This window comes from Theropithecus gelada, chromosome 16 (assembly GCF_003255815.1).
Source record: "Theropithecus gelada isolate Dixy chromosome 16, Tgel_1.0, whole genome shotgun sequence".
In the NCBI taxonomy this organism is placed as follows: Eukaryota; Metazoa; Chordata; class Mammalia; order Primates; family Cercopithecidae; genus Theropithecus; species Theropithecus gelada.
Window position 1 is genome coordinate 57,174,045 of NC_037684.1, and position 27,633 is coordinate 57,201,677.

Here is a 27,633-nt window from a genome sequence, read left to right on the forward strand (position 1 = left end):
GAAGTTTACTTTAAAAAAAAATTTAATTATTCGATGAATACACAATATAATTCCATTTCGAGTGACTAAAACCTATTTGTTATATAGAACCAAACAAAACTACAAGAAAACATTTTTAAAACTTTTCTTTCAGGCTGAAGAAATTGTTTAATCCATTTTAAGGAAATCTCACATGATGTTCTGTCGGGATTAAAAATATACACAGAAAAAAATAAAACAAAAAAATATATATATACAGAAAGAAACTTGCACAGAGCCAGGTGTGCAGCAACGTCACACACTCATTCCTTTCTGTTTCCTCTGGATGCTCAAAATGTAAAAGCAAGTAAGATGGGGATGGTTAACCAAAACTTTTGGTCCAAGGAATAAAATTTCTTTAGAAAATTTAAAATGTCAAAACCCGCCAGAAGATAGCAGAACAGCCTATCATTATCAGGGGCTGGGAATGGCACCACGACAAGCCATTAATTTGGAGACTTGAACAGCTGCTGTCATAAAATCTGCATGATTCAGAGTTAACCCTAACCATCTGCAATCCCAACCAAAGTCATGTTTCATGCCGCTGTCCTAGTCTGGACAATCATCTGTCACTAATCGAACACAGTTATATACAGACTGTGCAGTCCCAGCAACACTGTAGATTATAGGAGGCGTTCTCTACCTGCACTCATGATTGGATTTCATTTCTAAAATACATCAAACCTTTCAAAGGTTGAAATACACAGATCTGCACTACCCAAGCCTCCTTGCCTGTAGGGGAAACAAATCAGAAGAACATTTATCAGGAACTGACACGTCAGGCCTCACAGGTGCTGGGCAGGAATCACAGAGGCTTGCTCTGCATCACGTCTTCCATTAACCTGAAGCTTTGGGTTTATTGTGTTTAGCAAACCACTCGTCACTTTTATCTGCTGCCATTGCCTGTAAAATAGAAAGAGAATAAACATTGACTCCAAGTCTGAAAAACAAAAGATATAGCCCACTTTATACCTCACTGTACTGACCACAGTAAAAAAATTAACTTTAAAAAAAAAGACCCAACCCCCCGCTCCAAAAAAAAAGAAAAGAGAAATAAAATTTTTTGTTAACATTTAAAGAGTATTAATCCAGTACAGAGTATTATGTTCAATGAGGCAAGAGATACTGGTGAATAATGAGCCACTGTGGACCCTCACTCTGCAAAGTCAAGGGCAAAGCCTGTAGCCAGGAAGTGTGGCTGGAGGACCAACTGGACCAGGGACCCGCATGCCAGGCAGTAGGATCTCTGGTAAAAGAGAAAGTGCTGCCTCTCCACTCACAGCATCTGGGCAGATACTCAGGAATCTTTATCAGTATCAGTATCTTTATCAGTATCACGAAACTCAGTCTGATAGTGAGGTCAAACATGAAACTCTATGTGATGTTTTAGTGATGAAGCCTGGAATGATTCCTTTTTCGTAAGTCTCCTCCCAGCCTACTCTTCTGATGCTGGTTCTGTTTAGTTTGGGCATCTCAATTAAAAAGGAAGCCTTGGCCGGGCGCGGTGGCTCAAGCCTGTAATCCCAGCACTTTGGGAGGCCGAGGCGGGTGGATCACGAGGTCAGGAGATCCAGACCATCCTGGCTAACACGGTGAAACCCCGTCTCTACTAAAAATACAAAAAACTAGCCGGGCGTGGTGGTGGGCGCCTGTAGTCCCAGCTACTCGGAGGCTGAGGCAGGAGAATGGCGTGAACCTGGGAGGCGGAGCTTGCAGTGAGCCGAGATCGCGCCACTGCACTCCAGCCTGGGTGACACAGCGCGAGACTCCGTCTCAAAAAAAAAAAAAAAAAAAGGAAGCCTTGAGCCGTGCCCACTGGTCACACCTATAGTCACAGCCACTTGGAGGCTGAGGCCAGAGGATCACTTGAGTTCAGGAATTCGAGTTCAGCCTGGGTAACAGAGTGAGACCCTGTCTCATATATATACATAAAGACACAAATAAAAATACATAAGTAAGTAGAAAGCCTTAACAATTTTTGGTTCCACAAGCATCCCTTTAGTTGTTTAGCAAGAACAAACATTCATTTACTTAGTCAAAAAGAGCTAGGTACCATGCTGGGTTCAGGGGTGTCAGCAGAGACAGCTGGAAGCTTCGAGGAGTGTACAGAACAGCTGAGAACTCAGATATGGAAACAAGTATTTTGCATGACGGAGTGTGTGTACGCATGTGTGTGTCCTGAAGCATCTGCTATAATATCTACCTCAGCAGGAAGTCACAAGATGAGTGGGCAATTGAAAATGAAGAAACAAATATATTTATTATTTAGAAACAGTGAAGGTGAAAGTGGCTGTCCTAGGAAGTGTAACTCAGAGATAGACCGTTTCATTTCTAAAATATCTTAGTACTATCTGATTTATTATCTTGATGAAAGTAAGTATTTAAAAATCAAAGATATGCACGTTTCTGTCTTTTAGGAGCCATAAAAAGTGGGAGGAAAGAACAACTAAATGATTTGGAGAACCTAAGAAAGCTTTTTTTTTTTTTTTGAGACGGAGTTTCGGTCTTGTCACCCAGGCTGGAGTGCAGTGGTGCGATCTTGGCTCACTGCAACCTCCGCCTTCTGGGTTCAAGCGATTCTCCTGCCTCAGCCTCCCAAGTAGCTGGGATTACAGGCATACGCCACCATGCCCGGCTAATTTTTTGTATTTAGTAGAGACAGGATTTCACCATGTTGGTCAGGCTGGTCTGGGACCCCTGACCTCAGGTGAGCCACCCGCCTTGGTCCCCCAAAGTGCTGGGATTGCAGGCATGAGTCACCACACCCGGCCGAACCTAAGAAAGCTTTTAAGTATTGAAGGACAATTAAAAGAGGAGGGGGGAAAAACCCTTTAGGTTGGATGCAAGAAGATGTATCTTAGCTAATGCAACAGTTCGGTGGGACTGGAATGGGGATGGGTTAGGGGACTTAGGGAGGGAGGCAGGACAGAAGGTCAGAGGGTAGAGAATGTCCAAATATGTCACATGCTCTGTCACAGAGTTTGAAATTTATCTCAGAGGCAAGAGAGAGCTATCAGATTAAACAGTTTTAAAAATGACTGGATATTTGCTTTGGGACAGACCGTAAGGTGACAATAAGGCCTTTCAAAGGGAAAGCTGAAAGGCAGAAGAAATTTCAGAGGTAGAACTCACAGCTCTTGGTGACTAACAGCTAAAATAATTTAAGGATGAGGAGAAATAATGTTCAAAAGTGACTGTCTGTAAATCTAAAACGTCTATTAAATGTTAAAAAACAAAACATAACAAAATAACACCAAAACCGGCTCCGAGGATTCCAGTGGGAACAAGCAGGATCACAGATACGCTGTCCTGTCCAGGGAGGGAGCAGGGCAGAGAGGAAGAAAAAGGACTGACGGTAAAGCCTGAAAGGCATCCGTCCAGGCCCTGCCTGCTCCCACTCAGTGTGTGGTCCTCAGGGGTGAGGGGGAATGACTTCATCACCATCCAAGCCCTTACCTGCCACTTGGTGTATGGTATTCAAGGGTGAGGGCCAATGACTTAATCATGTTTAGTCTCGGTTTCCTCATTTGCAAAGGCTGATGCTATCAACCTTGCAGGTTATGGTATGAATCAGAGAATGTATATAAAGCACTTAAGGCTGGATGTAATCCCAGCACTTTGGGAGGCAGGCAGGCAGATCACCTGAGGTCAAGAGTTCGAGACCAGCTTGGCCAACATGGTGAAACGCTCTCTCTACTAAAAATACAAAAACTAGCTGGACATGGTGGCGCACGCCTGTAATCCCAGCACTTTGGGAGGCCGAGGCGGGAGGATCACGAGGTCAGGAGATCGAGACCATCCTGGCTAACACGGTGAAACCCCGTCTCTACTAAGAAATACAAAAAATAGCCGGGCGAGGTGGCAGCACCTGTAGTCCCAGCTACTCGGGAGGCTGAGGCCGGAGAATGGCGTGAACCCGGGAGGCGGAGCTTGCAGTGAGCTGAGATCCGGCCACTGCACTCCAGCCTGGGCGACAGAGCGAGACTCCGTCTCAAAAAAAAAAAAAAAAAAAGAAAAAGTACTACACATAAGCAAAAAAGTTCATAAGCTGGACTTCACCAAAATAAAAAATTCCTGGTCTTCAAAAACTCAATTAATGGCTGGGAAAAATACTTGCATTTGCAAGCGATGAAGGAACGATGAGAAACTGCGGCACAGAGTGGAGGTAAGAGTCACGTAAGGGTCGGCCATCCTCTCTTCGGTTGTGCATACTTGGAATTTTTCAAAGGAGTGACTCTTCTTCACCGAGGTAAGAGTCACATAAGGATCTGTTGTACTCTCTTCGGTTCTGCATATTTGGAACTTTTCATCGTGAAATATTAAAAGTTATTTAAAAATGGACAAAAGACTTGAACATAAAATTCACAAAAAGAAGTAAATGGCTAATAAGCACATGAAAAGCTGCTCAACATCATTGAAATATCCCTGCAGTCATCAGGGAAATAAAAATTAAACCTTTGTGGGGCTGAGCTGGAAGGATCACTGGAGTCCAGCCTGGGCAACACAGCAAGAATCTGTCTCTACAAACATAAAAAACATTAGCTGGGCATAGTGGTGCACCTGTAGCCCTAGCTATGTGGGTGGCTGAGGCGGAAGGATCACTTGATTGCACCAATTAAACCATTTCACATGTGCTAGAACAGGTAAAAAAAACCACAAAAAGCAAAATAAGTGTTGGTGAGAATGAAGAACAACTGGACCTATCATAGACAAACGATGGTCCTATTACTTTCAATGACTGTCTGACACTTTCTTATAAAGTAAAAGCAATTCTACTCCCAGATATTTACTCAAGAGAAATGAAACATTTATCTATCTACAACAAGATTTACACAAGAATGTTCATGGCAGTCTTCCTTAGATAAAAAATCTAGAAATAAACCGAACGTCCACCACTGGAAGAATGAATGAGCAAATTGTTATATTCATAAAATTGAGTATCCGTCAGCAATAAAAAAAAAAAACAAAAAAACCCACAAAAAACGGCACCAAGCTGTGATATGCAGTTACACGGCAGAATCTCAAAACCACGTTGAGCAAAAGAAGCCAGGCACAAGAGAATACTGAATGATCCCATTTGTATGAAGTCCAAGAGCGAGCTCACCTACAGTGACAGAAGTCAGAATAGCGGCTGCTCTGGGAGATGAGGGTGCCAACTCACTGAAGTGGGCATGAGGGAACTTCTTGGGAAAATGGTGTGTATTTTGAGCAATGGTTGTATGAGTAAACACAACTGTCAAAACACATTGAAATTCTACCTAAATTATGCCTCATCAACAACCACCACTTGTCTGAGCTCAGGAAGGAGTTAAAAACTAGAAGTGAGGCCGGGCGCGGTGGCTCAAGCCTGTAATCCCAGCACTTTGGGAGGCCGAGATGGGCGGATCACGAGGTCAGGAGATCGAGACCATCCTGGCGAACACAGTGAAACCCCGTCTCTACTAAGAAATACAAAAACTAGCCGGGCGAGATGGCGGGCGCCTGTAGTCCCAGCTACTCGGGAGGCTGAGGCCGGAGAATGGCGTGAACCCGGGAGGCGGAGCCTGCAGTGAGCTGAGATCCCGCCACTGCACTCCAGCCTGGGCGACAGAGCGACACTCCGTCTCAAAAAAAAAAAAAAAAAAAAAAACAAAAACAAAAAACTAGAAGTGAGGAAGCTGGAGCAAGGATGATGGTTAAGTTCAGAGCAGGGGTAAGCAGAGTCACAGGTAAGCTCTCACCAGAGTAGAGGAAGAATGCAGAATGGGAAAAACGGCACAGCAGGGCTGTGGGTAAAAAACACTTCGGGATGAGACACAGAAAGAGGTGCCCGTGTCTGAGGAGAAACTGTCAGGGAGATGAAAACGGCAGGATGGCTGGGTGCAGTGGCTCACGCCTGTAATCCCAGTCCTTTGGGAGGCCGATGCGGGCGGATCACCTGAGGTCAGGAGTTCAAGACCAGCCTGACCAACATTGGGAAACCCCATCTCTACTAAAAATACAAAAATTAACCAGGCGTGGTGGTGCGTGCCTGTAATCCCAGCTACCAGTTACTCAGGAGGCTGAGGCAGGAGAATTGCTTGAATCTGGGAGGCAGAGGTTGCAGTGAGCTGAGATCGCGTCACTGCACTCCACCCTGGGCGACAGAGCAAGACTCCGTCTCAAAAAAAAAGAACAAGAAAATGTCAGGATCGCCAGGGAGCAGGAGTTCATCAATGCTATGGAAGAGTGAGCAGAGGCTGGGTGTGCTGGCTCACATCTGTAATCCCAGCACTTTGGGAGGCCAAGATGGATCAATCGATTGAGCCCAAGAAGTTCGAAACTAGCCTGGGCAACATGGTAAAACCCCATCTCTACAAAAAATACAAAAATTAGCTAGGCGTGGTGGCACACGCCTGTGGTTCCAGCTACTCGGGAGGCTGAGGTAGGAGGATCACTTGAGCGTAGGAGGCGGAGGCTACAGTGAGCTGAGATCGTGCCACTGCACTATGGCCTGGGTGACAGAGACCCCGTTTTAAAAAAATAAAATGGGCCCAGGTGCGGTGGCTCACGCCTGTAATCCCAGCACTTTGGGAGGCCAAGGCAGGCAGATAGCCTGAGGTTAGGAGTTCGAGACCATCCTGGCCAACACGTTGAAGCCCCGTCTCTACTAAAAATACAAAAATTAGCCAGGTGTGGTGGCATGTGCCTGTAATCCCAGCTACTCGGGAGGCTGAGACAGGAGAATCGCTTGATCCCAGGAGGTGGAGGTTGCAGTGAGCCAAGATTGCACCACTGCACTCCAGTCTAGGTGACAGAGCAAGAATCCATCTCAAAAAATAAAATAAAATGGGCCAGGTGCAGTGGCTCACACCTGTAATCCCAGCACTTTAGGAGGCTGAGGTGGGTGGATCACTTGAGGCTAGGAGTTTGAGACCAGCCTGGCCAACCTGGCAAAATCCCATCTCTACTAATACAAAAATTAGCCAGCATGGTGGCGGGCACCTGTAGTTCCAGCTCCTCGGGAGGCCGAGGCAGGAGACTCGCTTGACCCTGGGAGGTGGAGGTTGCAGTGAGCCAAGACTGCACCATTGCATTCCAGCCTGGGTGACAGAGCTAGACTCCATCTCAAAAAATTTAATTAATTAATTAATTTAATTAAATAAAGAGCAAGGAGAAAGAGTCTGGCAAATTTGTCAGCTGAGAGGATGACTGAGATTCTATCTTCCTTCAGAACAAAATGTATAAAGACTATTTTCTATATATTTCCTGCTTTAACGTTAATTGTGCATCTACTATTATGTAATTTGCCAAGCTCTATAAACTATAACAAGCTGATGAGATAGACACTCTTATTTTCTGAAATTTTTGGACAAGAAGACTAAAGTTCAAAGAATTTAAGTGAACTGTTTAAGGTCAGTCACATAGTTACATGACCGAACCAAGAAAGACAGATCTGTTCCTTTAATCACTCAACAAAGTATTTGCAGAACGTCTAGTACACGCCAGGTATGTGCTAGGAGCCAGGATCCGAAAACTACTTTCAATGCTTCTGCATTACTGAGTTTGATGAGAATCTAAAAGTAGTTGCTATATTTGGCAAGAAACAAAAGCACTTCACTGAGTAACGAGAGCCAGTGCGCAACAGACTGAAGTGAAAACGGGAGGCGAGAAAGAGAAACAGTGCGCACTCAGTTTCAGAAGAAGAAATCTGGAGAGAACGTAAAAAAGGGAAACAGTGCGCACTCAGATTTTCAGAAGAAGAATCTGGAGAGGAGATATTGGGTCAGTAAAAGGTTTTTAAAGGATGGGAGCTTTCAGCGCCTGTTTGCATGCTGGCGAGAATAACTCACTAGAAAAAAGAGACGGATGTTGCAGAATGGAGAAGAGATGATCAAAGGAGCTGCAGAGCTGAGGGGGATGGGATGGAGGCATCTCCATGCAGAGAGCAGAATAAGGACGGATCCAGCAGCACTGCTTCCAGGGCAGCCTGAGGTTGTGGCAAGGCACAAATGCCAAGTCTAGACAAGCGGTCTCCACAGGTGGCAGTGAAGACATCAGTCCTTGGCTCAGGTCAACCCAACAGCGAGAGGACGTGGTTCTGACAGTAAGAACCTGGACCCTGTTGTGTAAGCCCTCCCACACACACTTAATGCCACCCCCTCAGGCCCATGGTGACACAAATGTAGAAGTGACACTCACATTATCCAACAATTTGCTTCCCTCTGGATCCACCTTAGAAAGTTCTCGAAATGCTTCATCCCCAACAAAGCAAATTTCATGTCCGTCCTACACCAATAAAGAGAAGAGACACCTGCCAAAGACATCCTTGAAGAAACCCCTGGTCCAGCCTGCCCCCTGCCTGAGGAATACTTACAGGGTCGGCCAGAATGACCACCTGTACTGTTGCTTTCCCTGGGGTGTCCAGGCTCACCAGGGGAGTCAGAATCTTCTGGTTCTCCCTTTTCATCAAGTCTTCTAAGTCTGGCAACTTGAGGAAAACAAAGGGGCAACGTGAGCCAGGGGTCACACACTACTCAGGACACGGCCCTCGTCAGCCCTAGAGGAGTATCAGACACCAGAAAGAACCAAGGCGCCGTGTGTTTGAATTTACTATCTCAGCTGCTCTTCAAACAACTGCTGACCTTGATACTAAAGCCACAGTCAAAAGGACCTCGAGAAGGGAAGGGCAAGGTTCTTAGCTGGGTTGAACCACCTAGTCGCAGAGCTCAAACAATCTGGTATCAAGCATTACCTCTTTCTGGGGGCAAGAGAAGGCAATTCTTCCAAAAGCTGCTGCGTGCTCCACCGCACCCTTGACGCCCTGGAGCTCCAGCTTACACTGAAATAGGAAATGGGGTTATTTTTTGGAACAGGTTCTACATTACATGTACGTGGTAGAAAAATTCAAACAGTATATACAAAAGGAATAAAGTAAAAACTAAGGTTCTAGCCTATTCTCACCCCAGAGACAACTAGTAAGCAGTTTCCTGTGTATCCTTCTAGGAGCACTGCACGTGCACGCATCTATCTTTTTTTTACACAAATGGTAGCATAATTTACAAATTATTCTGTCCCTTGTCTTTCTCCACTTAATGTCACCATATCGATACATAAAGATTTGCCTCAATCTCTTTGCTAGCTACGTGGTAATCCATTCCACGAATGAACCATAAATTACTGAAGTATGTCTCTAATCTATAGGACACTGAAATTCTTACGTGTTGTGATTACAAACAATGCTGCAACAGACAACCTTGCACACACTTCTGTGTGCCTCTGTGTGCGGAGTACCTCTGTAAATAATTCCTAGGAGTAGAATTGCAGGGTCAAAGGGCAAGGACTACATCGTGCTCAAATGCTGGGTTATTAGCAAAAGAAGATGAAAAAGATCTTGTATTAAATTCCATTCAAAGGGCCGGGCGCGGTGGCTCACACCTGTAATCCCAGCACTTTGGGAGGCTGAGGAGGGCAGATCACGAGGTCAGGAGATCAAGACCATCCTGGCGAACACGGTGAAACCCCATCTCTACTAAAAATACAAAAAATTAGCCGGGCTTGGTGGTGGGCGCCTGTAGTCCCAGCTACTCGGGAGGCTGAGGCAGGAGAATGGCGTGAACCTGGGAGGCGGAGCTTGCAGTGAGCCGAGATCGCGCCGGGCGACAGAGCGAGACTCCATCTCAAAAAAAAAAAAAAAATCCATTCAATCTCTTTGATTAAGCAATTCCACTTCTGAAGAGATATATCCCCAAATATAAACAAGGTAGTATCTGGGTGGTGAGGTTATCACTTATTTTCATTTTCTGTTTATCTATATAAATATTGAATCACTGTGAAGAAACTATGGGAACAACCTTCATGTTAACCTCATTCATATAGGTTATAAGCCTTCATTTATAAGCCAAATTCAAAGTAACAGGTTAGTTATTCTTCTCCAAGATTGCTCACCTGGTTATCAGCATAGCCCAGCAAAGCCCTTTGCTTTTCTTCATCTTTTTCATAAATTTTCATTCCCAGTAGATCACACCAGTAGTTCAAGGACTTGTGAAGATCAGACACTGCTAGAGTTACTTTTAATACAGGATCTGTTGGGTGATAAAGCAGGAACAGACAGATCAATTTAATGGAATAAAACAGAAAGACCAAAACATGCTCATGAATACATACAAATTCAGTTTATGTTAAGAAAGGGATTTTAAGCCAGTATGAAGTCAGGTGCGGTGGCCCATGCCTGTAATCCCAGCACTTTGGAAGACTGAGGCAGGAGGACTGCACGAGCCTAGGAATTCAAGACCAGCCCAGGCAACACAGTGAGACCTCACCTGGACGAAAAATTTTTAAAAATTGGCTGGGCGCAGTGGCTCAGCTCACGCCTGTAATCCCAGCACTTTGGGAGGCCAAGGCAGGTGGATCCCCTGAGGTCAGGAGTTTGAGACCAGCCTGGCCAACATGGCGAAACCCTGTCTCCACTGAAAATACAAAAAAAAATTAGCTGGGTGTGGTGGCGGGTGCCTGTAATCCCACCTACTTGGGAGGCTGAGACAGGAGAATCGCTCCAACCTGGGAGGCGGAGGTTGCAGTGAGCCGAGATGGCACCACTGCACTCTAGTCTGGGAGACAAGAGCAAAATTCCGTCTCAAAAAAAAAAAAAAAAAAATTAGGCTTGGTGGCTCATGTGTGTATTCCCAGCCACCTGAGAGGCTGAAGCAGGAGGATCGCTTGAGTGCAGGAGGTCGAGGCTGCAGTGAGCCAAGACTGTACTACTGCACTCCAGCCTGGGCCACAGAGTGAGATCCTGTCTCCAAAAACAAAAAAAAAGACAGTATGAAAATCCTAATTATTCAATGGATGGCACTAAGAAGACTGGCCAATCATTTGGTAAGAAAAACTTACATCTTTGAAATAAATGACAAAATACATTCCTGATGGGTTAAAAAAATAAGTTTAAAAAATGAAATCATGAAAATACTAGATATAGACGATTATTTATACAATTTTGAGTAGAGGAAGATTTTTCTTTAAACCTGACACCAAAGATAGAAAAACTATGAAGAAAAAAATTCTGCTACGCAAATTACACAAAATGGAAAACTAGACAACAAACAAAAAAAAGAATTACAATCAAAACCAGAGTATACAACACAGTAGGGGGAAAAACTGCAATAGATTGGACAAAAAGTCCTTAATATGTAAATCACCTGTAAATATTAATAGGAAAAGAATGAACATGCTAGAAAAATAGGCAAAAGGCACAAAGCAATAATCCACAGAAGGAATTAGAATGGTCAATTAACATATGAAAAAAATTCAACCTGACCCCCCTAAAAAACAAAGAAATTAGAATTCACATAAAATCTTTTGTTATCTAATGTACAAATAACGTTAAAAGTTGGCAGTGTTTTTTTTTTTTTTTTTTTTTTTTTTTGAGACGGAGTCTCGCTCTGTCGCCCAAGCTGGAGTGCAGTGGCGCGATCCTGGCTCACTGCAAGCTCTGCCTCCTGGGTTCACGCCATTCTCCTGCCTCAGCCTCCCGAGTAGCTGGAACTACAGGCGCCCGCCACCGCGCCCGGCTCATTTTTTGTATTTTTAGTAGAGACGGGGTTTCACCATGGTCTCGATCTCCTGACCTTGTGATCCGCCCGCCTCGGCCTCCCAAAGTGCTGGGATTACAGGCGTGAGCCACCGCGCCCGGCCTAAGTTGGCAGTGTTAACTCTATTAGTGTAGAGGGGAAAATCACAATCTTACAATACTAGTAAAGTGTAAATTAGTACATTTCTGGGCAATAATTTGACAGACTGTACCAAGAGCTTTAAAAAATGTTCATTGCTTTTGAAAGAACAAGTCAATTTTCAGCCACTCAAAAGGTAATTGTGGATGTATGACGGGCTTTTACCCCAAAGACATTCATCAGTGTTGCTTAGAACGACAAAACACTAGGAACGACATAAATATCCAACAACAGAGAATGGTTTATCTTCCTACAATGTAATAATACAATGGAATTCCTATAAAAGGATATGAAGAAATGTATACACTTAATTATATATATGTATTTTTGACGAAAGATTGGAAAGATATACTCTAAAACGTCAGCAGTGGTTCTCTCTGGATATATGGGTGTGTGTGTTTTTTTCGGCTTATCTGCTTGTTGAAAGAAGAAACTTGATTATTTTGTAAAAAGAATAGAAGTCATATTGAAACACCTACTGTTATTGGAAACTTTTCACATTTAAAGTGACTTTCTAAAGAGCTGTTCCACGTCTCCATCTGACTACGATACATTCATTACATTTTTCTTTCGTTTTTCACTTCCTTAGTCCTGTTTGTTAGAACAGCAATACTGTGACTAAGACGCTGTTTCTCACAAGCGCCTCCGCCTGGCAGGCTCCATTTTTCTCCTTTCCATTTACTTCAAAATCAACAAGTCCCAGTTGACTTGGAGCCTGAAGGGACGCAGGACAGGAAGTTAACAAGTGGATGAAGCTGCACAGAAGTAATTCAGAGGAAAGATGAATGCCAGCCAGACAGAAGGTCTGACCACAACCAACCAGAAACGCCCAAAGGGATTTCCATTCCAAAGGACAAAAGCATCTTAGCACCGTGGAGCTCTCTATTATTTTAAGTACTGACATATCACTAAGGCTGGAGAAAAAAAATGGATGGTGGAGCCAGTTGCAAGAGTTAAGTTTTAAAGTCAGCAAAGGATCAATCACTTATCAACAAAAAAACACCATAAACACCCTTTAAATCACCAGTGAAGTAGAGAAACACCATCTCTTTACGAGTCCCACGCAGCCAAGTCTAGCCTCCCACACTGAACGGACTGATCTTTCTTGTGCTGAGCACCAGATGATAAACAAGGAGCATTCAACATCCTACGCAGACTCAGCACGGGGGCACTGGGGACAGGAGGCCGACCAGTGGAAGAAGAATTTCCAGGACTCCTTTCTAAGGCCCACTTGCGGTCATACGTTCACCAAGTGAGACAGTGGGCACAAGTGCCTTTGCCATTCACCAGCGTTTTCCCCGTTTTTGCTTTTGTTTTGGCAGGGCAGGTAGGTGAATTTGCAGGCATTAAATACAAAATGAAACACTGATGAGGCTGTCTCTGCAGCCAACAAAACAAACCCTGCAAAGTTTCCTTCTTGTTCTGTGTGGCAGTCAGCGAGGGGGCTCCTCACTTCCACGCCATCCCTCGCCGAGTACCGACCCTAAAGTTTGGGACCTCGGCTCCAGAGGCTAAATGGTTTGGGGATGATCCTATTTCTCTTGCCAGTGATTGGTTTCAGAGCAGGCATAGTATATCAGATCTGACCAGGAAGTTTGCTGGAAGATTCTAGGAAAGTTTTTCTTCTGCTCTTAAAAAGAAAGCAAGCCACACGCGGTGGCTCACGCCTGAAATCCCAGCACTTTGGGAGGCTGAGGCGGGTGGATCACGAGGTCAGGAGATTGAGAGTATCCTGGCCAACACGGTGAAACCCCGTCTCTACTAAAAATACAAAAAATTAGCTGGGCGTGGTGGTGAGTGCCTGTAGTCCCAGCTACTCGGGAGGCTGAGGCAGGAGAATCACTTGAACCTGGGAGGCAGAGGTTGCAGTGAGCCGAGATTGCACCACTGCACTCCAGCCTGGGAGACAGAGCAAGACTCCATCTCAAAAAAAAAAAAAAAAAAAGAAAGCAAAAAGGGCCAGGCATGGTGGCTCATGCCTGTCACCCCAACATTTTGGGAAGCTGAGGCGGACGGATCAAGTGAGGTCAGAAGTTCGAGACCAGCCTGGTCAACGTGGTGAAACCTTGTCTCTACTAAAAATACAAAAATTAGCCGGGCGTGGTGGCGTTTGCCTGTAATCTCAGCTACTGGAAAGGCTGAGGCAGGAGAATCGCTTGAACCTGGGAGGTGGAGGTTGCAGTGAGCCGAGATTGTGCCACTGCACTCCAGCCTGGGCGCTGGGCGACAGAGCAAGATTCTGTCTCAAAAAATAAATAATTTTTTAAAAGTAATAAAAATACAAAAAAAAAAAAAAGAAAAAAGCTGGGCGTAGTGACAGGCGCCTGTAATCCCAGCTACTTGGGAGGCTGAGGAAGGAGAATTGCTTGAACCCAGAGGGCAGAGGTTGCAGTGGGCAGAGATCATGCCACTGCACTCCAGCCAGAGTGACAGAGTCTCAAAAAAAAAAAAAAAAAAGCAAAAAGAAGTCAGCATGTCTTCTCCTACCAGATAGGCATGTGGGAGCCGCCCTGCCTGCTCCTGGCAACCCTCCTGCAACCTTGAGGGGACCAGCTCTAGGAGAGGCACCTGCAGAGAACAACAGAACGTAGAAAGAGAAAAATGTGGCGAGCTGGCGAATCATCTAACCTTGAAATCTTCCCCAACTATAGAACGCCTGCTCTGTGAGCTAAAACATTCCATAACTGTTCAATGTAGTTGGGTTTTCTGTTATTTACAGATGAAAGACTCACAAATCAATAAATTACCAGTAGAACAGAACCAGTCTAGATCCCCTATTGCTATGTATTAAAGTTCTGATATGAGAATATAATTTCTCCGGTAACAGGTAAAAGCATTGGCTGGGGAAGACACGTCACGTGAACACAGAAAAAAGACAGGCGGCCCTCACTCTCCTTTCCTCAAAGATGCCTTTAGACAGAGGCTTTTTCTGGTTTGGTATAATTACCTGACTGAGGCAGACTGCGATTCTGCAAATAGAACTTATATCCTCCTGGGGCCTCGGTTTCAAAAACACCTTCTGCGACTTCCGTCAGGGGCCACTCCAGCTTCCTGGCGTTGCTGACAGCCTGGCTAGAAGCGAGCGTGATTCCCTAAAACAAACCACAGTACATCCAAGTACATGATCACAATAGATATTTTACAGAACAAGACAATGAGCCCAACCCCTACTGCCTACTGCCTTTAGGTAAAATCACCTAAGATTAACTGGCATCCAACATTTTATTCTAGTGATTTAAAAACAGGTTTTCAATGTTTTATCCCACAAACATTCAGCTCTTCATGAATAATAAGACAGAAATTGAAACGCCAGTGAAGTCGGATTCATTTAACAACAAACAAACAAAACAAAAATAAGCAAACTATCAAGGTTTCCTTACATTTAATCAAAGTGTCTAGAAATGTACACCTATGCTTTCTGATAAGACCAGCCTTGTTTCTAGCTTCGATTATTATAATGGCCTCTCTGCCTCCAGTCTTGTAAATCCATTATCCACTCCGCAGCCAAAGTAAACTTTCCAAAACGCATCCTACAGTCCACCCCCAGACAGCAGCCAGCCTTGTTTTCCCTTTGCTCAAAGTCCTCCAATGGCTCATTTCTCTCGGATGACTTATGGTCTAGGAGGCCCCCTACAGTCTTACCCCATGGCACTGCTGACCCCATTCTTACCACGTTCCCTCTCATTCTCTATTCCAGCCACACTGGCTTCCTTACACCTCCTTGAACACTCCAGATGTTACCTGAGGGCTCTTGCATAGGCTATTCTCTGCCTGGAATGCTCGTCCCCAGATACCCACATGGCTAACTCCTTGACCTCTTTTGAGCCTCTGCTCAAATGTTATCTCTTCACTCACACACACCCTCAACACCCTACTCAAATTTACAACCAGCTACCTACCCCCAGCCAAAAATCCACTAGAAAAAAACAGTATTGGCCGGGCGCGGTGGCTCAAGCCTGTAATCCCAGCACTTTGGGAGGCCGAGACGGGCGGATCACGAGGTCAGGAGATCGAGACCATCCTGGCTAACACGGTGAAACCCCGTCTCTACTAAAAAATACAAAAAACTAGCCGGGCGCGGTGGCGGGCGCCTGTAGTCCCAGCTACTCAGGAGGCTGAGGCAGGAGAATGGCGTGAACCCGGGAGGCGGAGCTTGCAGTGAGCTGAGATCCGGCCACTGCACTCCAGCCTGGGCGGCAGAGCGAGACTCTGTCTCAAAAAAAAAAAAAAAAAAAAAAAAAAAAAGAAAAAAACAGTATTTACCATAAAGTCATTGCCAAGCTTGTAGTCGCCGATGCCGTAATTGTAAGTCAGTTCTGCAACAAAATGATCGTCCTCAGGCCCAAATCCCACCATTGTTTTACTCCATTTCCCATCATAAGGCCTAGAAAATAAAAGTAAATGAACTCAGTGACCATAGACAAATCGGCCTCAGGCCACCCCCAGAGTACTACTGGGCACAGAGAAATGAGCAGTCCTGTCTGGTCCTAAAAGTTCTCTTAAGGATGAGATGACTTCAGATGGTGCAGAAAGCAGCTGTGGGTAGTGCTCATGGGACCCTACTACAAGCTCCTAAGACTGTCTATTCAGCATCTACTTGAAGGAAAGATTTGTTCATCTTTTCTGTAAAGCAAGGAACAGAATCCTAAAGACAGTTCTCCAACTGACCTGTTATTTCCTTGACTATCAATCAATAAGTATGGACTTGGACTGTTCCAACTTGTCATGGTACTAAGATTAAGAGATGGCCGGGCGCAGTGGCTCAGGCCTGTAATCCCAGCACTTTGGGAGGCCGAGGCAGGAGGATCACCTGAGGTCAGGAGTTCAAGAGCAGCCTGGCCAACATGGTGAAACCCCGTCTCTACTAAAAATACAAAAATTAGCTGGGTATAGTGGCACGTGCCTGCAGTCCCACGTACTAGGGAGGCTGAGGGAGGAGAACTGCTTGAACCCGGGAGACAGCGGTTGCAGTGAGCCAGGATAATGACCCTGTACTCTCACCTGGGTGACGGAGTAAGACTGTCTCAAAAAAAACAAAGACATTAGAAGCTGCTGCTTCATCCAGAGCATGTATTTGCATTTGTGGCATAATATGCAACATATCTGGTCACTGTCCCATGTTCCTCTGGAATTTCCTGACGGGAACATCTTTTGTTATTATTTATTTGCATTTGTGGCACAATATGCAACATATCTGGTCACTGTCCCCTGTTCCTCTGGAATTTCCTGATGGGAACATCTGTTGTTATTCACAATAAGCCCCTGTCGGTCACACCCGAGTTTATGCTAATGAGGAGACTTAGAGTGGGGCCTCTACATAGACTCAGGATGGGGCTGGTCACCAGAAAGACAAATGATTAGAGGACTGGAACTTTCAGTCCCACCCACCAACCTCTGGGAAGGAAAGGGATGGAGACTGGGCTCTATTAGGCTTGAATAACGAGACTTGATGAGCTTCTGGGATGCTGAACGCATGCAGGTGCTGGATTGGAACCTGCCCCAGAACAGCATGGAAGTTCTGCTGCCACTCCCCATGCCCTGCCCTATGTATCTCTTCTGTCCAGCCGTTTCTAACTCGTACCCTTTATAATAAACCAGTAAATGCAAGTGTTTCCAGCGTTTCCCTTCGTTCCACAGGCCACTGCAGTAGATTATCAAACCTGAGGAAGCAGGAGCGGAAAGCCCTGACTTGTAGCTGGTCATCAGAAATCCTGGAGGTCCAGACTGTGACCGGCACTTGACGTGGCGGAAATCTTCTGGGACTGAGCCCTTAACTTGTGGGATCTGACATTAACTCCAGGTAGAGTCAGAATCGGATTAAATAACAGGACAGCCGGCTGGTATCAGAGATCTGGAGAACTGCTTCACGTGCCACAAGTGTTGTATGAGGGTGCAGAGAAAACAGAGTATGTGTTCCCGACATTCCTGAAGTCGCCTCTGCAATTTACTGCCTCCTGAATTAATTCCACTGCTTTATACTCACTTTGAGAAACTGTCTTCTGTTATCCCGGTGTAGTCAGAGCCTAAAGGAGATTTTAAGAAACAAGGTATCATACCCATTGCAGGCGGCTTTGCAGCCTTCTTCAAATTCCTCATGTCGCAGAACCTGGTGTGAGATTTAGAATAAATTGTGAAGTGTTACTAGTATTGTTCACAGCATCTTTGGCACAAACTAAAATGTCAAAACACAGATATTATCATTTGTAAGCTTTACTTATAAAAGAACAAAAGCAAATGAGCTTTATACTTCTCCCAGGATAGAAGTAGTAGAAGCAAGAACAGTTTGACATCAAGGGTCGGGCTACCAAATCAGTTGTGAAATCTATTTAGATTGGTAAGCAGTGCTATGCAGTGGGAAAGTGCAGCCTTCAGCATTAAAGAAGTCTGATTTGGACCGGGCACAGTGGCTTACATCTGTAATACCAGCACTTTGGGAGATCAAGGCAGGTGGATCGCCTGAGGTCAGGAGTTCAAGATCAACCTGGCAAACATGGTGAAACCCCATCTCAACTGAAAATACAAAAATTAGCCAGGCGAGGTGGCACGTGCCTGTGATCCCAGCTATTCAGGAGGCTGAGGCAGGAGAATCACTTGGACCCGTGAGACGGAGGTTGCAGTGAGCAGAGATCACGCCACTGCACTCCAGCCTGGGTGATGAACAAAACTCCATTTCAAAATGAATTTAAAAAAAGGACGGGCTCTGTGGTTCATGCCTGTCATCCCAGCACTTTGGGAGGCTGAGGTGGGCAGATCACCTGAGGTCGGGAGTTCGAGACCAGCCTGGCCAACACAGTGAAACCCCGTCTCTACTAAAAATACAAAATTAGCCAGGCGTGGTCATGGGCGTTTGTAATCCCAGCTACTCAGGAGGCTCAGGTAGAAGAATTGTTTGAACACGGGAGGCAGAGGCTGCAGTGAGCTGAGACTGCACCATTACACTCCAGCCTGGGTGACAAGAGCAAAACTCAATCTCAAAAAAAAAAAGCAAAGAGTCTGATTTGGAATTCCGTCATTTAGTAGTTGTGTAACTCTGAGCAAGTTAGAATCTGAGTCTCAGTCTCCTAACATGTGATGGGAATGGAAGTTATTAAAGCATCTCACAGAACCCTGCACACAGCAGGCTCTCGATGTGTTAGCTTTAGTCTTCCTTTTTGATTTCCACAGCTCCTGCCAGTTCAAGTTCCCAATGCTCTGCTCAGACTATTAAAAATCATCCTTATTGATTTCCTTCCTTAATACCACCATAAAAGTACACACCTAAAGCACACAGCTCTGATCCCATCACTGCCCTGTTTAAGAACGTAAGTGAGCTCCCTTCTTACTGCAGCATAAAATCCAAATTCTTTAGCATAGCATTCAAGATATTTTTAGAAGCAATGCCGACCTGTCCATCCTGATATCCCATCTCCTCAACTTCAACTAAGCAACCTCAACTAAAGGCACATAAAACCAGTGGCTTCGCAAACATGTGCCATCACTGCACTGGCTCTTTAGTGTTACTATGTAGCTCCCCCTCTAATCTAGCTGTGGATATCCCAACTTTAGAAGTCAACTCGAATCCTGGCTAACACAGTGAAACCCCGTCTCTACTAAAAATACAAAAAAAAAAAAAAAAATGAGCCAGGAGTGGTGGCGGCCGCCTGTGGTCCCACCTACTGGGGAGGCTGAGGCAGGAGAATGGCATGAACTCCGGAGGCGGAGATCGCGCCACTACACTCCAGCCTGGGTGGCAGAGCGACACTCTGTCTCAAAAAAAAAAAGTCAACTCAAATACAAGGTCTACAGGAATTATTTCCTCATCACCCAGGTTGGAAAAACCTCTCCTTTTGTATTTTCATAATAGTTGCTAATACTTACATAATGTACTATCATCTATATGTTAAATACTATACATATAATAAGGTGTTTAATCTTTTTTTTTGAGAGGGAGTTTTGCTTTTGTCGCCCGGGCTGGAATACAATGGCGCGATCTCGGCTCACTGCAACCTCTGCCTCCCAGGTACAAGCAATTCTCCTGCCTCAGCCTCCTGAGTAGCTGGGATTACAGGTGTGCGCCACCACGCCCGGGTAATTTTTGTATTTTTAGTAGAGACGAGGTTTCACCATGCTGGCCAGGCTGGTGTCCAACTCCTGACCTCCAGCGATCCGTGCCTCGGCCTCCCAAAGTGCTGGGATTACAGGTGTGAGGCACCGCACCCGGCACATGTTTAGTCTTTACAGCAACCTTTTGATCAACGAAGAAATACTAACAAGGGACAGCTCTGTGGTTTCTGCTATCGAAAGTTTTGTGGTTTTTCACTATCAAATTCTGACTTCCATTACCATCACCTAGGTACATATCCAGTTCCAACTCCCACCCCAACCCAGGCCATGAGCTCTAATGGAGGATTATCCATTAGGGTCATTTGAACCTTTGTTGCCAAAACTCAATGTAGTACCCTAAAAATAGCAGATTTTTTTTTTTTTTTTTTTTTTTTTGAGACGGAGTCTCGCTCTGTCGCCCAGGCTGGAGTGCAGTGGCGCGATCTTGGCTCACTGCAAGCTCCGTCTCCCGGGTTCACGCCATTCTCCTGCCTCAGCCTCCCAAGTAGCTGGAACTACAGGCGCCCGCCACCTCTAATGTTTTGTATTTTTAGTAGAGACGGGGTTTCACCGTGTTAGCCAGGATGGTCTCGATCTCCTGACCTCGTGATCCACCCGCCTCAGCCTCCCAAAGTGCTGGGATTACAGGCGTGAGCCACCGCGCCCGGCAAAACAGCAGATATTTTAAAAATGATCTGACGAATTCAGACCCCCCCCCCCCACCGCACCGTCTCCACACTAAACCGCGCTCTTGCACCTTTCAAGTCTTCCTTACTGGTGTGCTCCCTACCTCCCCGATTTATCGAAGGAGGTCCCCCAAACCCCGTTCCCCAACCGAGTCCTGCAGTGACAGCTCCTCAGGACCGGAGAGAGACTGCTTCTGGGTGCTGTTGCAAAGGGGATGGGTTGCGAGTTGGAGCCCATGTTCAGAGAGACTGAGTACCCGAGTGGAGCCATTCCGACCAGCCCTGACAGAAGCAGAACTCTGAATATGCTGGTTTTACCTACATCAAAGGCTCCAAACCGGAAAAGACAAATATTAACTGGAAAGCATTATATGAGATTTTGTGTATTTACCGTCTTTTCCGGTAGACAGTAAGCTCCACAAGGGCGGGGCTCAATAAACATCTACGAGTGACTTAAACGAAAGGACGTGCTGGGCACACCTAACACGATTAGGCCCCTCTCCAAGGCCTATGATCCCCACCGGCAACTCGCCGCTCCCGAAGGTGAACTCCGCCCCGGGCCTAAGATCGGGCACCCTCCGGCTGAGGTTCTTCCCCTCCCTCCGCCAGGGCCGGCTCGGGGGCCCGTTCCCGCCTCGCGCGCCAGCCCCAGTCGAACCCGGCCTGCACCTTCATCCCCAGGACGTCCCGATAGAAACGCGCCGTCTGGAAGCGGTTTCCCACTTTGAACACGAAGTGCAGAGCTCTGCGAGCAGCCATGACTCCCGCGCACGCTACCGCCCAGCCCACGACGGGCGCCCCGGGCCGTGACGTCACTGGCCGCCGACGGCGCGCCTTGGTGACGCAGCCCGGGTCTCAGGGAAGATGGCGGCGCTGGTGAGACCCGCGAGGTTTGTCGTGCGGCCGCTGCTGCAGGTGGTGCAGGCTTGGGACCGGGACGCGAGGCGCTGGGTCCGGGCGCTGCGGCGGAGCCCAGTGAAAGTGGTGTTTCCTTCCGGAGAGGTGGTGGAACGGAAGCGCGCTCCCGGGAAGCAGCCCCGCAAGGCAGCATCTGAGGCCAGCGCCCAGCCACCGCTTGAGGAGTCCGCATCCCACGCTCCCAGCACCTGGGAAGAGTCTGGGCTTCGCTACGATAAAGCTTATCCCGGGGACAGGAGGCTGAGGTGATGTGGGTCTTGAGGCCTGTCGAATGTTCTCGTTTCCCTTCCCGCCTCACAGCGGAGCCTTAACCTCCTTCTCCGGATGGAGGACTTCTTCCAGTACAGCCCGCTGGCTTTTGTATTATGCACAGAGGGCCGACTACGGGTCTTTGGAATTAGCTTCTGTTTCCCCTCAGCTCTTTGTTGTTGTTTTTGTTTCACCATGTTGGCCAGGCTGGTCTCGAACTCCTGACCTCAGGTGATCCGCCCGCCTTGGCCTCCCAAAGTGCTGGAATGACAGGTGTAAGCCGACGCGCCCGGCCCTCTCCTTAGCTCTTTATTTCTGTTACAACTAAGCGTGTCTCGGTAACAAGGATGTTGATAGTTACCTGTTTGTTTTTTTTTTTTTTCCATCTACAGCAGTGTAATGACAATAGTAAAGTCGAGGCCGTTTCGGGAAAAACAAGGGAAGATCCTGCTGGAAGGTCGCAGGCTCATTACAGACGCTCTCAAAGCTGGAGCTGTGCCAAAAATGTTCTTCTTTAGCCGTCTGGAATACCTAAAGGAGCTGCCAGTCGATAAGCTGAAAGGTGTCAGCCTCATTAAGGTGAAATTTGAGGATATCAAGGATTGGTCCGACCTCGTAACACCACAAGGAATAATGGGTCAGTGATTATTACACAGTGTATCTTTTTTTTTTTTTTTTTGTCTTGCTCTGTCACCCAGGCTGGAGTGCAATGGCTCAATCTCGGCCCACTGCAACCTTCGCCTCTCAGGTTCAAGGGATTCTCCTGCCTCAGCCTCCCGAGTAGCTGAGACTACGGGCATGCACCACCACGCCTGGCTAATTTTTGTATTTTTAGTAGAGATGGGGTTTCACCATGTTGGCCAGGCTGGTGTCGAACTCCTGACCTCAGGTGATCCTCCTGCCTCTGCCTCCTAAAGTGCTGGCATTAAAGCATGAGCCACTGTGCCCAGCCTTACGCAGTGTATCTTAAGGTGTGGAGACCTAGAATTAATTTCTCATACTTGTCTTAGGACAGCAGATTTCATTGAAATGAAATTCAAAATGTTACAATTAGAAAAACATAATTCTCAAACCTGTGTATCTTAGAATATTTTCAATGGAAATTGAAACCCGTTTTTCACTATCATTTGTGTTGTAGCTCTTTATAATCTCTAGGAAGAACCACTATTCCTCAAACCTTTTATTTTTTAGATTACGTCTTCAACTTTTTATGTCAGATTAAAACTTAAGAAAATGTTTACTAAAAGAGTTAGCCCTTCATTTCCGCAAAAACTCTGCTGATGTGGTGATAACTGTTAATAAATTCCTTATTCTAGAAGCAGATCTAAGAAGTGAGGTATAAGCCATAATATACTGCCCTGTTAAGCCCAATAAACGGAGAACCTTGTCTTCTAGTCTGTTTCTTCATTTGGCTGAATCTAACTTAACCTTATCTAATGTCGATTAGCAATTACAAAGTCTTTGGTCTAAATATGAGAAGATAAGTTTTTCATACGTTTTTGACATTGGAGTTTTATTTAAGATATGAAAACTGAACCCTTGAACTGTTGGGAGAGGAGATTCTGGGGGACCGTCTCTTGTTTCTGTAATCCAGTGAGTCACAGGGATCTGTGCCTCTACAATCAGAACTCTTAGATCCTAGGATGGGGACTTGGATTACTAAAGTACCTGGAATTACTCATGCTAAGTAACCATATTCTCACTAGATACAGCCCTCTAATCCACACTCGATGCTTCAGTGAACATGTCATTCATTTTTACTGAGCTTTTCACTTTGGGCACGTGTGCTAACAGTGGCCATCCCATCTTGAACTTCATCATTATACCTGCTTTCATCATTTCCTGGCTTTATAATTTTTACATTATTTAGCTTATCCTTATGTTACTGTATTTTAGATTTGAGGGCAAGGAATAAGGGAGAAATGGATAGGAACTGGCAGCACCTGTCAAGCTTTAGACAGACACTCTCCAGAATCCAGTGACGTAAGTAGGGTCTCTGTATGGTGGGTTCCTATCACCACAGACATTCGAGTAGACGTAAAGGACTTCTAAGATCCCCTGCCCTACCGAATGGCTTGTGGCCATCTGTGACTCGGAAGTGGAGGCTCTCTCACAGCACACAGACGCCTAATACCCTTCCATTGCCTTCAGTGGTGGGTAGGCTTTTTACCTGCACTGTCTTTAGAAAGAATCCTAAATCTTTGATTGTATCATTACAAGTACTATTGATTGTTTCAGTACAAGTACTACTTCATTCATCTCCTGACTTCAGTCAGTAGCCCATTTATTGGAGCAATTATATATGACAAAATACTAGTAAGATTCAAAAAAATCTGTACAGTCCCTTGGGAGCAGACTACAAAGGGTTTGAATATTTGATAATTATACATAAAGAGTTCAAGGTAGTGCTTGGCCTAAAAGAAAATGTTTACTAAAAGATTTATCTTTTACTAAATGTTTACTAAAAGGTTGTCATTATCACCTCTACCAGGAAACATGGGGTGATTCAAAAAGAAACTTGTGGATATGTGATACATCCATGTGAATAACTTGTCTATACCACAGAAATCTCATGTGCTCTAAAGCCATTTTTAATATTGTTATTAGCCTTTTTCCAGTTTTTCTCTTTTCCCATAAATTCTTTCCATAAAACTTTAGAGATTATTACAATGTAGAGATTATAATGCAGATTAGATAATGTAGATTATTATATAATGTATATATAATTTTATAATATAGAGATTAAATAGAGAATTTTCCACTAAGAAGGCCACTTGGGGTTTTCATTTTCCCAGACAGTCCCAGACTCCATTTTACTCTTTTGTATCAGACTGAGGACAGAGAGGTCACGGGTAAGTGGCTGTACCCATTCTAAAGCTCCCAGGCTTCTGTACCTCCAGCGTGAGGCCTTAGAAGTGACTCAAGCGTTCACTGCACCCACAACCCCTTTGTTTTGCAGAGTATGTCCCTAAGACAGTGCTTCCAAGCCAGAGTATTTGGAAAAGGGGTCGTTACTTTGATGCGTTCAAGTTTTGAAATTCAGATTCTTTTTCCTAGGAATGTACTTTTAATTTTAAAATGTGTGATAAAGGTCAGATAAATCAGACTATAGCAGGCTAATAATTGTTTTTTAAATATTTAAGTTAAACTTACAAACTGTTTCTTAAAAGCCTACCTGGTAGGAAGGAAGATGGGCACAGGTTATAGAAACAAGACAGTTAAGGGAGCACAGGAACTCACTGAAGAAGGTCGCAATCGGTGAGTAAGGTGTTTAGCTTCTCTAGTAATCAGGGAAAAGGCAAGTTAAAATAATGGCATGCCGTTTTTCCTGTCACACTGGGAAAAATGGAAACAAGTGATAGACCCTCTGTTGAGAAGGGTTTGGGCTGGAAAACAGGTTTTGTTTTGTTTTGTTTTTTGTTTTTGTATTTTTATTAGAGACGGGGTTTCACCATGTTGTTCAGGCTGGTCTCGAACTCCTGACCTTGTGATCCGCCCACCTCAGCTTCCCAAAGGCTGGGATTTTAGGCGTGAGCCACCGCGCCCGGCCAGAAGCAGATATTTATGAGTTCCTGATGTGAATAAACGGAAAGAGCCCGTGTGAACATTCAGAGTGCACACACATCATTTGTCCATTTCACTCAAGGTATTTATGCTAGAGAAATCTTTAGACACATGGACAGACAGTCCTACGGGGATACCCATCGCAGTATTATTTGTAACAGAAAAATTCAAATAATTTAACAGTCCATAGGGGAAGAGCAAAATGAACTGAGGTACATTCATACTACAAAACAGGCCGGGCGCGGTGGCTCACCCTGTCATCCCAGCAGTTCAGGAGGCTGAGGCGGGCGGATCACCTGAGGTCAGGAGTTTGAGACCAGCCTGGCCAACATGGCGAAACCCCGTCTGTATTAAAAATACAAAAAATCAGCCGGGTGTGGTTGCGGGTCCCTGTAATCCAGCTACTTGGGAGGCTGAGAGGCAGGAGAATTGCTTAAACCCGGGAGGCACAGGTTGCAGTGAACAAACATTACACCATTGTACTCCAGCCTGGGCGACAGAGTGAGAGAATGAGACTCTGTCTCAAAAAAAAAAAAATGGCCTACAGCAGTTAAAGGAAAAAAGTAGAGTCAAACATACTGCCGTGGTAAGTTCAAGATATGTTGTTACGTAGAATAGGTTACAGAATAATACAGAGTATGACACCTAATGTAAAAGAAATACATTTATATATGGACAGGTGTGTGTATATATAGGTAGATTCATAGAACAAGTTTTAAAAGGATACACTGCAGAACAGTTGAGGGGAGGAGAGTGGTAATGGTAGAATTTTATGTTGTTTGAATTTGGCCAATCAGAATGTATTGGTTTTTTTTTTTTCTTTTTTTAGAGGGAGTCTCACCGTGTTGCCCTCAGCCTCCCAAGTAGCTGGGACTAGAGGCACGCACCACCACGCTCGGCTAATCTTTGTATTTTTATTAGAGACGAGGTTTTGCCATGTTGGCCAGGCTGGTCTCGAACTCCTGACCTTAGGGGATCCACCTGCCTTGGCCTCCCAAAGTGTTGGGATTACAGGCATGAGCCACCGCACCTGGCCTGTATTCATGTATTTTTATGTAACTAAGACCATATAAAGATTGATAAGTAAATGAAAAGTCAGACTATTCCCCGTGCCCACACCAGGCAAGTAAACCATCTATTTTGTTTCCTCAGGGATTTTTGCCAAACCTGACCATGTTAAGGTGGCATCTGTTTTGTCTCCTCAGGGATTTTTGCCAAGCCGGACCATGTCCATGTTAAGTTGGCATCTGTTTTGTCTCAGGGATTTTTGCCAAACCTGACCATGTTAAGGTGGCATCTGTTTTGTCTCCTCAGGGATTTTTGCCAAGCCGGACCATGTTAAGATGGCATATCCAAAGACTCAGCTTCAGCATTCACTGCCTTTATCATTGATTTGTGACAATCTCCGTGACCCTGGGAACCTGGGGACAATTCTGAGATCCGCAGCTGGGGCGGGCTGCAGCAAAGTGCTACTCACCAAAGGTAAGAGCATCCAAGGCCGGGCACGGTGGCTCCCACCTGTAATCCAGCCCTTTGGGAGGCCGAGGCAGGAGGGTCACTCCAGCCCAGGAGTTCAGGACCATCCTGGGCAACATAGTGAGACCTCGTCTCTACAAAAAAAAAATTAAAATTGGCTGGGTGTGGTGGGGTGTGCCTGTAGTCCCAGCAACTTGGGAGGCTGAGGTGGGAGGATTGCTTGAGCCTGGGATGTTGAGGCTGCAGCGAGCTCACCACTACACTGCAGCCTGGGCGACACAGTGAGACTCCCTCTCAAAAAAAAAAAAAAAAACCAAAACAGGTGGATTAGTAGGTCTTTTTTTAAAAGAAATGGGGTCTCACTATGTTGCCTAGGCTGGTGTTGAACTGGCTGTGGCTCAAGCAGTCCTCCTGCCTCAGTCTCCCAAAGCACTGGAATTACAGGCATGAGCAACCACGCCCAGCCAGGTTCGGCCATTGTTAGGTGAGCTCGGGCTCTGGGCAGGCAGACACGGGTTGGATCTTGGTCTGCCTTCACTAGCTCCGGTCCCTGAGCAGTAGTCCCTGAAGTGTCAGCTTCCTCATTGGTGAAGTGGGAGGAATAACAGATCTCCCTGGTCATTGTGGGGATGAAGTGAGATGATGCACATAAGGTACCTCAGCCTTACCTGGCACACAAGTAATTCAGGAAATGTTGATTCTCTTTTTAAAAAATTATGTTTTTTGTAGAGACAGGGTCTTGCTCTGCTGCCCAGGCTGATCTCAAACTCCTAAGCTCAAGGGATCCTCCTGCCTCAGCCTCGCAAAGTGCTGAGATCATAGGCGTGAGCTGCCATACCCAGCCGATGTTTATTATCTTTTAAAATTATCATGAAACCTGCTAGGAATGAGGTCAGAAGCTCTGAATCCTAATGTCATCGTGATCCGTTTCCCTTAGTTTCCCTTAGCCTCAG

The 27,633-nt window shown here is 45.5% G+C and overlaps 2 protein-coding genes across 6 annotated transcripts in view; one reads left to right on the forward strand and one right to left on the reverse strand.

The window, feature by feature from the left end:
* GLOD4 (glyoxalase domain containing 4) lies at positions 1 to 21,327 on the reverse strand. Of its 4 annotated transcripts, none has more exons than XM_025363026.1 (10): positions 21,143 to 21,241; positions 20,865 to 21,034; positions 17,689 to 17,811; positions 15,969 to 16,089; positions 14,653 to 14,797; positions 9,925 to 10,061; positions 8,732 to 8,818; positions 8,354 to 8,467; positions 8,179 to 8,265; positions 1 to 921 (listed from the first exon to the last, which is right to left on the reverse strand). In XM_025363026.1, exons 3-10 carry the CDS (start codon positions 17,799 to 17,801, stop codon positions 856 to 858), a joined length of 870 nt encoding a protein of 289 aa, XP_025218811.1. In that variant the 5' UTR covers positions 17,802 to 17,811; positions 20,865 to 21,034; positions 21,143 to 21,241; the 3' UTR covers positions 1 to 855. The 4 variants fall into 4 exon arrangements, with proteins under 4 accessions (XP_025218811.1, XP_025218810.1, XP_025218812.1 ...); XM_025363024.1 differs by lacking the exon at positions 20,865 to 21,034 and adding an exon at positions 18,321 to 18,369 and having other exon boundaries at positions 2 to 921; positions 17,689 to 17,728; positions 21,137 to 21,251; XM_025363025.1 differs by lacking the exon at positions 20,865 to 21,034 and having other exon boundaries at positions 17,762 to 17,811; positions 21,143 to 21,327.
* Positions 21,236 to 27,633, forward strand: part of MRM3 (mitochondrial rRNA methyltransferase 3) — a 9,259-nt gene continuing 2,861 nt past the window's right edge. The window contains exons 1-3 of one of the 2 annotated variants that reach the window (XM_025363022.1): positions 21,236 to 21,636; positions 22,033 to 22,277; positions 26,519 to 26,686. In XM_025363022.1, the coding sequence (XP_025218807.1) occupies positions 21,338 to 21,636; positions 22,033 to 22,277; positions 26,519 to 26,686 (712 nt within the window). In that variant the 5' untranslated portion in view covers positions 21,236 to 21,337. The remainder of the gene's footprint in view (positions 21,637 to 22,032; positions 22,278 to 26,518; positions 26,687 to 27,633) is intronic. The other variant, XM_025363023.1, reaches the window with a different exon arrangement.

What these genes read in the sequence shown, in the direction of transcription:
- GLOD4 (XM_025363024.1), bottom strand. Translation starts at nt 21,232, where the DNA reads ATGGCTGCTCGCAGAGCTCTGCACTTCGTGTTCAAAGTGGGAAACCGC. An exon ending in TGGCGTGATCTCTGCTCACT is followed by an intron (nt 17,729 to 18,320) that starts GCAACCTCCGTC and finishes AATCTCCTTTAG; the next exon opens with GCTCTGACTACACCGGGATA. An exon ending in GAAGCAAATTGTTGGATAAT is followed by an intron (nt 922 to 8,178) that starts GTGAGTGTCACT and finishes TCTATTTTACAG; the next exon opens with GCAATGGCAGCAGATAAAAG.